This window comes from Ptychodera flava, chromosome 17, assembly GCF_041260155.1.
Source record: "Ptychodera flava strain L36383 chromosome 17, AS_Pfla_20210202, whole genome shotgun sequence".
NCBI lineage: Eukaryota > Metazoa > Hemichordata > Enteropneusta > Ptychoderidae > Ptychodera > Ptychodera flava.
In genome coordinates, this window is record NC_091944.1 from 30,364,404 (window position 1) to 30,375,807 (window position 11,404).

The window sequence follows — 11,404 nt, forward strand, 5'->3', positions numbered from 1 at the left end:
CGCTGGTGGCGTTGTCTCGTGTCATAGGTCAGCGTCGACTTACGGAGAAACCGGAGCGTCACCCAACGAGCTGAATACGGGGCTGAATACCGTGGAGACTATCTCGAGTAAGTCCCTTTAGTTTTCTTAAATACGAGCATTTTAAAGGACACATTATCTGAAATCTATATGTAACCGTTGCGGTAACGGGTTCCGCATACAAAAGTCGCTCGCCAATGCAGCTGCAATTTGACGTGGACCGTATTGTACCGCAGCCGCCCGCTAAGCCAGCCTTTTTTATATAGCACGGTCACTCCACAAAAGAGAGACCGTGTTTCTCGCTTTGGGGCGGACACACGTGGACAGTCCCTGTTACCTCGCAAGGCCTTTTCGCCACGCCTAGTAATTTATACTAGCCACAATGGCACAAGTAACTGTCGTTGCAGTATTAATTTTACTCCCTTTGCCATAGAGTGTTGTTGAGGAGTACTCGAGTCCCGAACTCGAGTACGTCTCAACTGAGACCAGCATGGCAAGTATTGATCGCAGCCCTCACAGACACTGGACCTAGCTGTGATATCGCAGCGGTACTTGTGGCGTGTATCGAACGCGATCGGGTCATTGAGGTCATCGCCACAGTCCCTGTGGCGATGACCTCAATGACCCGATCGCGTTCGATACACGCCACAAGTACCGCTGCGATATCACAGCAGACACTGGACCCAGATAGCTGTAGTGTTGTAGCTCTAGGTTTTGCCTGGCTATCGGGGTTTGGACGGCAAAACCAGATTTTGCAGTCCGACTCAAACACCCAAACAAAACATCGAGCTACAGCACTGCAGCTAGGCCTCATGTGCATGTGCAACAAGATATTTCAGTAACAATAGTATGTTGTGCAGCAAATATGCCATATCTCATTTCAATGTGACCTGGTGTACAGTGGGTTTCAATCCGGTGACACAACTCGGTGTGTGAGACAGACTGATATTGTATGTATGATATAAACGATTTGCTTTGGTATCACTTAATATTGATTAATTACAGTAAAAACCAGCATGGGGCAGCTCTGGCTATTATAGCTGATCAGTTTATTGCATTTTATCTACATGTACAACATAGAGCTCTGTTTTAACAATTTCAGCTGAAAGTTAAAACAATTTGAAATATCGCACATTTACTGCACAGCACTTCATATTACAGAATGAGTACACAAAATACACACACCTGAACTTCTGAATATTTATTTTATGAACGCGAATAAAGTGACTGTCAGTAATGGTGACTATGAGTAGATTGAGTAAATGAACTTAATTCCTCTTCAACTTTGGGCTCAGTGAAGACGAAAACCAACACCACTTGTGACTGACAGGCGAAACCTTGTAGTTCGCACAAGAAAATCTACTAAACGGTCAAAGTTCAGGGCACTTAATCATAACTTCTGAAGATTGATTGTTCAGATTTTTGTTGATCATAAAGTGTACCAAACGGTAATAATTTGGAGGTGCTAACCTTGACTATTTGAGATAATCAGACAGCCATAAGTGAAATGTTGTTAAATCCTACGTATTGTGAACACTTCCTTGCAGCACTTTTAAGTAATAAACAGTATGGTAACTCCTTAATATTTTTTGATATATTCTAGGTTGGAATCACAACATCGAAGTTGATGTACCCGTATTCTCTGTAACCATGACAACAGTACTGGTGAAAATGGATTACGAAGTAGAGAACCTAGCTTCATCAATTCTGATTAGACTGAATGAATTCAGAAAACAGTCTCTGTTCACGGACGTTCAGTTTTGTGTGCAGGGGCAGCGCTTTGCATGTCACGAGGCAGTCTTAGCTTGTTGCAGTCCAATCTTCAACTCGGCTCCAGCTTCTGAAACACGTTGGGACAAAATCAGGGAGTGCTTTGCTGGTATGGATGCCAACGCTGTGAAAGATCTGCTAGACTTCATATACACTGGTAAAGTAACCATTGCCGTGCATAATATTGAACAATTGCTGAAAGTCTCCACTGTACTGAAATTTAAGGAGCTTGCAACAGGCTGTGTAAAGTTCAAGGAGAAGTACCATTGTGCAAATGAATTTTCTGACAAGACTATTGGTGGAGTACCTACTACTGGTAGTTGTACCGGTATAAGGAATGAATTGGAAGATAAAGAGACAATGCAACATGATGCAAGCAAGGCTGTAACCTTACCTGTTGACACTGGACATGTGCTGAAATGTGGAAGCAATATTGATGCCAGAAAGTTGTTGAAATATGCACATGATGAAGACAGAAATATCACTCTAGGCAGTGATGATGCTGATGTATTTGATGGTGATAGTGATGGGAATGATGGCGATGATGACCCCTATGAGGACAACACAGTCAATGAAGAAAATGCAATGAGCAATGAAAATACAGAGACTGATATCAGAGAAAATGAATGTAAGATAGTAAACAAAGACCAAAATGTAGCGGGTGTTCCAGAACTTTTTGCAGGGAGTAGTCATGTGATTCTTTCTGGGAACAAAGATAGAAGCAACATGGTTGATGTAGAAAAACCAGTGAACTCTGCAAGTGTAAACCAGCCTCACCTTTTTGAAACAGGTAACTCTGTTGCAGATATGAATGTATCAGGAAGTCACATTAAGGATTATCCAAGTTTATCAGGACAGACACAAACTGACATAAGTGGCAATGTCAATCGTGCTGATGCTATGGTCAACAAAACCAAATTTGAAACAGATGAGAATGAATATCTTGAAGAAGAAAAGTCAAAGGTCATCAAAGGGAGAGAGGTGTCATTCAGATTTGAATTTTGTGGAGAAAGTTTTCCAAGGAATCACCTACTGCAGAAACACAAAAATCAAGAGCATGGTGATAAAATTCAGGGTCATAGTAGCAGTAAATTCACTAAGAAACACAAATATTTGTGTAGCATATGCAGCTCTGAGTTCAGAAGCAAAGGACTTCTGCGGGACCATCTTTCAGTACATTTTCAAGGTCTTCAAACAAAAGAACATGGTACGACATCTGCCATTGGATCACGAGAAATATCCACTGAACAATCAGCCAATACACAGAGAGAAAAAGTTCTGCATGAGGGTGCTGTCAACAAGAAAGATATCAACGTGCAAACACGCCAGTGTCAGACTTGCAGAAAGTCATTTACGACAAATTGGCTACTTACACAGCACAGATATAAGATCCACGGGGAAAATGTATGGAGCTGTAAAGAATGTGATATGACATTTTATCAGTACAAATCATTGAAAGAACATAGAAAGACCCATGACCAAGATTTAAAGTATCAATGTGACAAGTGTAAGAAATGGTTTGGCCGGAAAGAAACCTATGATGGCCATATGCAGAATCACAAAAATGAAAAATTCCTTGAATGCAAAATCTGCAACAAAGTTTTCAAAGTGAAAAATAACTATATCGAGCATATGAACATGCATGAAAGGGAGACACCATTCAAATGCCATTTGTGTAATGTGAATTTTGCCCACTATATTGACTTTGTTGAAACATGAAGAAACCTCCCACAGCGCTGACAAAATCTACAAATGTCCAGAGTGTGGTGAGAGTTTTGATGGTACTTTGAGTTTAAGACTTCACAGATCAAAGATGCATGCAGTCCTGGAGCAGTGTAAATTGTGCAATGAAGTATTCCCCACAAAAGATGAACTGTATCAGCACAGACGGAAAGTGCATAATTTGAGAAATTTTCCCTGTGTTGATTGCAAAGTAACTTTTGAAACTAAGTATCAGCTATTGAGGCACAAAAACGAAAACCATTTTCAGCGGCCATTGAGTTGTGAAGAATGTGGGAGCGTGTTTGAAAACGAAGAACTCTTAAAGCAACATTACAACATTCATGACAAGGAAGCGTCATATTCATGTGATGTGTGTGGCAAAACTTTTGGAAGGAAAGAGATTTTTGATAGGCATGTGAGACGCCACAAGTATGAGAAGCCCTTTCCTTGTGAAGAGTGCGGGAAAGTTTTCTATAGAAAAGACGTTCTTGCGAGGCATATCCGTACGCATTCAGGTATCAAACCGTACAGCTGTCCAGTCTGTAACAAGTGTTTTGTGAATAAAACCAATGCAGAAAAGCACCGGAAAATACAGCACAGCAGTGACACTAACTTGAAACCATGGTCTTGCCCTGAATGCAAGAAGACATTTAAACAGAAACTTAACCTTGTGATACACCAAAAAAACGTGCATGATAACAAGAAAGCACATTTGTGTGACATTTGCGGAAAATGTTTTGGATATCCGCAATTGTTGACCAATCACAAACGTGTTCACACAGGTGAACGTCCTTATCAATGTGAACTCTGTGGAAAATCATTCAAATGTACACCAAGTTTGAACAGTCATCGGCGGTACGTCCATTCATCAGAAAAACCTCATCTTTGCCATGTTTGTGGTAAAGGATTTAAAACAACTGCAAAAGTCAAGAGACATTTACTGGTTCACAGTAAATAGTGTATGTGGGCATTTGTAGTTTCAGTGATTCAATCATTGAATGATATGATATGATGGACTTTCAGAATATGGGCAATTTTTAGAAGTACGTCATTCTCATCAATTAATCTGTATTAAAATATTTTCAATTTTATAATTTGGAAGATTTCGCATCAGTTTTCAAAATGGTACGTAGGCATACTATAAAAGTCACAATGAGGTATGTCAGTTCCATTCATGACCCAGTCACTGACAGCTTTACAAAATACACCACGGGGACACATATTCTGACTCTCAAATTTCTACATTTCTTTTCTGATCAACCACTTGTTGGGCCTCATTTTGAAACTCTCTCTGTAAGAAAACTTTTCACCATCATAGTTTTTGAAAACCCATAGAGTTAACACAGGGTTTGCGGCCATTTTGAATTTCAAATATTGCAAAATGTTTGGTAATTTGTTTCGCTAGTTCCAAACTTTGCACCCTGACCCCCGATTTTTATTGTACATTTGGTAAGAGAATGGTTTTAAGCGTCATTTAGGAAAGTTTGAGCAAAAGTCTTTCACTTGCAAGACACATACAACCTTAATGACTGATTGTGGTAGGTACAGCAATATAACAGTGATTGCCCCTGACCTGTCACCATCAGTCTTATAAAAATTTATCTATTTCTTGGTAGCTTTATCATGGATTTGGTTTTGTTGACTCTGGCCCAAGAGGAAGTACATCTTCAGTTAATACCAAATAGCCAGTTAATATGTGCATACTGTTCCACGTGAAGTTACATTGTTGTTTGGTGTTGATTTTTACGACAGAAGCCCCTCATGATCTGTCAGAACTATCAGTACTGCTCAGCATTAGATGTTTGTGAAATCTAGATGACCATGTACTGCTCTTAAGCATACAATGTTTCATTGGACACCACCATGTAAGGGGAGCAGTTTTGTGTGATTTGTCCTAGTTTTTATCGGTATGAGAATGTACCTGTTCTTTAATGTGTGCATAAAAATAAATTCACAACTGTGAGCATTGTTTGGCAAACTTAATTTTTGTGTTTTGTTTAGTTTGGTCCTTTTATAACAATTACAAACAATGAATAACATTTAAAACATTTCTTTTAAAGCATCTTCTCAAGCCTTCCCCAAACTACCTCAATTTTTTCAAGTGACAATTACACACTCTGAATTTTGTAAACTCTGATAAATTGTAAAATGAATGCTTGAGATTTAAATCAACCTAAAACTTTTGATCTCTCTGAGCAAACATATTGAAATTCAGTGGAGCATACAAGTTTGGATTTTTTCAAAAAATTTTTGGAAAGAGCCACAAACAGTGAGGGCTTGCCAATAGCATTGGCATAGCTCTGCCTCTAAATTTTGAATTACATACTGGTTAGTTGCACATTAGTCAGCCATTCATGCCCATCAACCTCAGAATTCCCACAGCTCTGAAAAACAGGGAGGGTCTTGATTTTCACATCAATGGCGAATTTGCATATTCTTTGTTGTGAAAATGTATTCTTTCATATAGTAATTGTATATCGAAAACAGCAGTGGCCAACCCCTCAAAATCCCCCGGTAGAGAACCCATAGAACCATGGATGTACAAAAATAGATTTTGTACATCCATGACAGAACCTACCAGATTGCAACCAACCAGTGTATCTCACTTCAAAAGCTGCTGGTTACAGATTGTGCTGCAATTAGGGAATCTAGAGTACGAGAAGCATAAGATTTATTGAATATTTTTTACTAATAAAGCTGTTCAACTTGGGTGGTTTTCCCAAATTGGTCAACGAATATATCTTTGTGGTTAACAAATACCTCAATTTCTCCGTAGAATACCAGAGATCACCAGAAGTTACTTGTTTGAAATTTGTAGTTCAGTCAAAAATGATAAATTTTATTGCTTGTATGTCAGTTTCAAGTTTAAGCACAGGGCCTGGCAAGAATTATTAATGTAGAAGTTATGAATATGATCAATAGAGGTCTTGTATTAAACTATTTTTCATTATACAAGCCTTACCTGTGTCTAGTGTGTGCCTATTATTACTTTACGCTAGCTATCCCTGTATAGTATTTCAAAGAAAACAGTCTATATCTGTTAATTGCCCTCCCTAATCCCCTTCATTAATTTGTTCTGCCGATCACTGACGCGGCGGCTTATCGCCCTGACCAAATAACTCGTTAGCAGCTCATAGGTAGTAGACTACTACCTCATGCTGCTAACGAGTTATTTGGTCAGGGCCATAAGCCGCCGCGTCAGTGATCGGCAGAACAAATTAATGAAGGGGATTAGGGAGGGCAATTAACAGATATAGACTGTTTTCTTTGAAATACTATACAGGGATAGCTAGCGTAAAGTAATAATAGGCACACACTAGACACAGGTAAGGCTTGTATAATGAAAAATAGTTTAATACAAGACCTCTATTGATCATATTCATAACTTCTACATTAATAATTCTTGCCAGGCCCTGTGGTTTAAGGGACACTTTTGTATTGTTCATGGTGGTGATAATTTTATTCTTCCTTGCCTACATTGACATTTGGATAGTTGGATTTCTCTGACAAAAAATACAAAATTCCGATTCATAAATATAAAGAATCCAAATTTTTGGGCAGATTTTTTCGTTAGTTTTGGAATCATGGCCCTTTTTGTACCTGTATGCTGTTACATTTGATGCTGATAGAAGACAACACAGCAGGAGGCAGTGGGCATTCATATTTAAAGCAAGGGTAACAGACCATAAAGAAACCTGAAATGGTTATCCTTAAAGAATGCTCTTGATGTCATGCAGACGAAAGTCCAGTCTCAGCATCATATCAGGTGGAAAAGTCATGAGAGTTAAATTTCTTGGAAGAGCCATTTTACATATTTATTCAACTTAAATCAAGTGAATGTGCCTTATGAATGACCCCAGAAATGAATACTGGTAGATGAAACACCAGGTCCAAGGGAAATGTACAAACGGTGGCCTGAAGACTTTGTCAGGCCTCCTGATTTTCATGCTATGAAAGGGCCAGTAATGCAAACTTTTGATAATTTTTTCATCATTATAAATCTACTCCCAAAAGAATGTTGAAACATCCACTGTAATGGCTTGTCAATGTAGCATCGATATGTGTTGAAAGCACTGTTACTGTTTACATTTGAATTCTAGTTGGGACCAGAATTCACTTGTCAACAATAACAATGCAGTTTACACACGTACAGGCTGAGTTGAAAAGCTAAATACGGTATATATCAATATTTTCGGAAGTAGAGCAAGAAATTATGGTCAAAATTGAAAACAAAAATAGTGAAGAAAATCATCAAAAGTTAGCATTAAAGAGACAAAGTAGGTCATTTTTCATGAAGTTTGTTTGATGCAAGATACTACTTATATTGTTTGACAGGTCGAAAGTTACTGAATGAATGGGTGACCATGCATATATTAGACCCCGGTTTTACACAAATTAAATGAAACCATCACTTGAATGAATTAATGGTCATGACCATTAATTCATTTTTGCGCGATGGTTTCATGTATCGTGTCTAAAACATGGGCCGAATACACACATGGTCACCAATTGATTCAGTATCTTTCGACATGTCAGACAATATAAGTAGTATCTTGCATCAAACAAAATTCATGAAAAATGGCCGACTTTGTCCCTTTAAAGCACTTTAACGCTCCTTAAGCTGTATCTTTTGGCTATTATTCAGAACTTTTGTTTTATGCTTTCCCTACACTTTCTGCATCAAATCCCCAAACTTTAATTTAATGCCAAGTGTTTAGCATATCAACACAACCTATATGAGTAAAATCTACATTGTTCTTGATGAAAATTGTATTCAAGTCCAGACTAGAATTCATTTGTAAGCCACAAACAATGATCACTACACACATACAAGCTGTGTTGACAAAAAGAATACTTGAAAATTCAACATGACAAACGGATTAGGGTCAGACACAGTAGTTGATATACCGGTACAGAAGCAGGATACTGAAAAACTTGCCTCAAGTTACAGCACAGGGAACAGATGAAAGGACCCTGGGGTGGGGAGGAGGGTTTTTGTGTGCAACGGTTTACCTTATTTGATTTTATTAATTTTGACTGTGATATTTCAAATAAAGAGTTCAACTCCACACCGTCTGACTGCTTTATATATTACCGACAATTCCTTATCTCCTCTCCAACTTGTGTATACACCACTGTAATTGCTCCGAAAACATTGCCAACTTGCTAATCCGCTGTCCGTATCAGCGGATTAAGTGATTGAGTCAACACCACAGCCGTCACACACTAGTAAAATGCGTGTGGGATGGCTGTGGTGTTGACTCAATCACTTAATCCGCTGATACGGACAGCGGATTAGCAAGTTGCATGTTTTCGGAGCAATTACAGTGGTGTATACACAAGTTGGAGAGGAGATAAGGAATTGTCGGTAATATATAAAGCAGTCAGACGGTGTGGAGTTGAATCTTTATTTGAAATATCACAGTCAAAATTAATAAAATTAGGCTACTTGTAGCAATAAAGAAAACAGTCAGACGGTGCAGAGTTGAACTCTTTATTTGAAATATCACAGTCAAAAATAATAAAATTAAATAAGGTAAACCGTTGCACAAAAAACCCCTCCCTCCCACCCCAGGGGACTGATTTCTTTCCCCTATGGTTACAGCTTATGTCCCTTTAACAGCAAATTCTTCCTGCTGATTAACAATTGGTCTTACCATCTGTCCCGCTGAGACAATTTCGTTGCAACATACAGTGTATTTCTCGGTGATGTATTTTTATCTCAAGCATACCAGTAGACTTAGTATAGCGGCAATCCTACCTAAAACTTTCTCATTCAACATGAATTTGACATTAAAATTATATGAACATCAAGCAAAACCTGGAAAACACTATTGTAGAGTCAGTGATAAAGAAGTTAACCATCAGATGGTCTAAGATGATGTTTGGTTCTAAAGATAGAACGCTTATCTGTAGCACTCTTTTCAAATTCAGAAACCAGTGAGCTCTTGTGGACTTACTGAATAGCATTACAATCTGTTTATACCCACATGTTCTGGTGGTAGCAATAGAGATTCAAATAGCAGTGTTGTCCTTATATGTAAAAGTAGCCGGGTAATTGAAGAAAGTAGACGGTGGACTGCGAGGAAGCGAAGCGACCGAGCGGCGAGTGAGCGGAGCGAACGAGGGGGGAGAGCGCGAGAGGGGGTGTCCCCCTCTCGCAAGGCGAAAAATGAAATTTTGGAGTGGAAATGGTGTTCTCTGGTGACATCTGAGGTGACATTTAGCTGAGACTGAAACAGTACTTTTGTTGTGTGTCTTAGACGTGCTCACATACAACAAAAACAAACATGATTTTGTTTTGTTGTATTATTTATGACACACTATGGTTTTATTTGCAGTGAAGATGTAACATTTAATCTTAAATCACCCGCTGTCTGCTCATTTCATTGCTCATTTCCCATTCTTCATTACCACATAGTAGTTTCCCAAAAACCATCAAACTCATTCTATTCTAATCAAAACACATTCGCTTTTCTTAAGAACAACATCGGTAAGATAATTCACTGTAACAGTGTTCGCATTTACGAAAAAAAATGCGTATATAGAAAACTCATAACAATGAAAAAATGCGTAGAGAGTCGATCGCATTGGATTGAGTCTCTACGCATTTTTTCATTGTTATGAGTTTTCTATACGCAAACGGTTGCGAAAGCACTCTCCGCGACTGAGCTTAGGCGACAACAAGACGAGATGAGTGCCCGCTTAACACTAAATTTTTTGCAACATTTCTGTCAATCACTCATTTTATGTGGAATGTTTCAGATTCTCTGAGTGTAGTCTGAAAAATCGGCAGCGTCGAGTCAGAGGCACGTTACCATGTCAGTTGCTAATTTTCAGGCTAGCGATAGTTTCTGAAACTTCTGACACAAAGTGAGTGATTGACAGAAATGTTGCAACAAATTAAATGCAAACCGCGCACGATCATCGCGTCTCGCTGTCCCCAAATTTGATCAAAGCAGATATGCAGCAAGGCGTCGGAAGGAAACAACTCTTCTTTCTTTCAAATTTGCTCTACGAGTCCGTGAAAAAATGATTCAGAGGGTCCATCGAAAGACACTATCGGGCAACCCAACATGGAGAAGCGCAGTGAAATTGAACCCATGCCGGAATCCACGACGTATTGTCCTGTTGTCTTAAGCAACAGGGGATCAGCGCCAAGGTGAAGCCGTGAGCCGTGCACGCGTCGATGATGCGCCGGTCGGCAACACACATGCCTGTCACCGTGGATTCTATTACGTAAAAATAATCAATGAAAAAAAATACCCATTCAAATAAACAGTTGCTTCTAAAAAAAATCAGTTCTAGCTCATTTTTTTAAATCTAGAAAATGCGTCGGTATTGCTCTGAGAATAACTTGATTTGTTGAGAAGATCATATGTAGTGACCGTGACGTTGGCAGCCAGCGCGGCGGCGGAAAACTAGCTGCAGTCTCATGAACTTCGAATCGTCGATCAAAATCACATCTTTTCGGCGCTTTTTTCTCACAAATTCAGCGAAATTGAAGTTTTTCATACGTAAACTAAATATCTTTTTGGAATCAAGTATACCTTTCGAACGGGCTTTCTTCGGGTAAAATATTCCATTGGCAAGGTGCCAGTGGCCAACGCCACATTTCTTTTTGACGCCATCGTTAAAAATCATGACCTAAGATGACCTTCATACTAATCAAACCAATTACACTGCTCGTAACAAAGACAGCACCATAGGCGCGTCCATCAGCCAATCACACTATTTAATAAATAAAAGATCGGGCTCAAAAAGCCACAAACGGGTATTTAGAAACTGTTTTATGTTTGTGCAGTTCCATGCGGGAAAGAGGTCGCGAAACTGCTAATCGTACGTGTGCCGTCTAATAGCTGGCAGTGCAATCCCGAATTTACAGGTCTATAAA

General features: G+C 39.1%; 1 protein-coding gene across 1 annotated transcript; it reads left to right on the forward strand.

Moving 5' to 3' along the window:
* LOC139116028 (zinc finger and BTB domain-containing protein 41-like) lies at positions 1-5,491 on the forward strand. The gene is made up of 2 exons (XM_070678524.1): positions 1-107; positions 1,622-5,491. Exon 2 carries the CDS (start codon positions 1,669-1,671, stop codon positions 3,505-3,507), a length of 1,839 nt encoding a protein of 612 aa, XP_070534625.1. The 5' UTR covers positions 1-107; positions 1,622-1,668; the 3' UTR covers positions 3,508-5,491.
* The last annotated feature ends 5,913 nt before the right edge of the window (positions 5,492-11,404 follow it).

What these genes read in the sequence shown, in the direction of transcription:
- LOC139116028 (XM_070678524.1), top strand. Translation starts at nt 1,669, where the DNA reads ATGACAACAGTACTGGTGAAAATGGATTACGAAGTAGAGAACCTAGCT.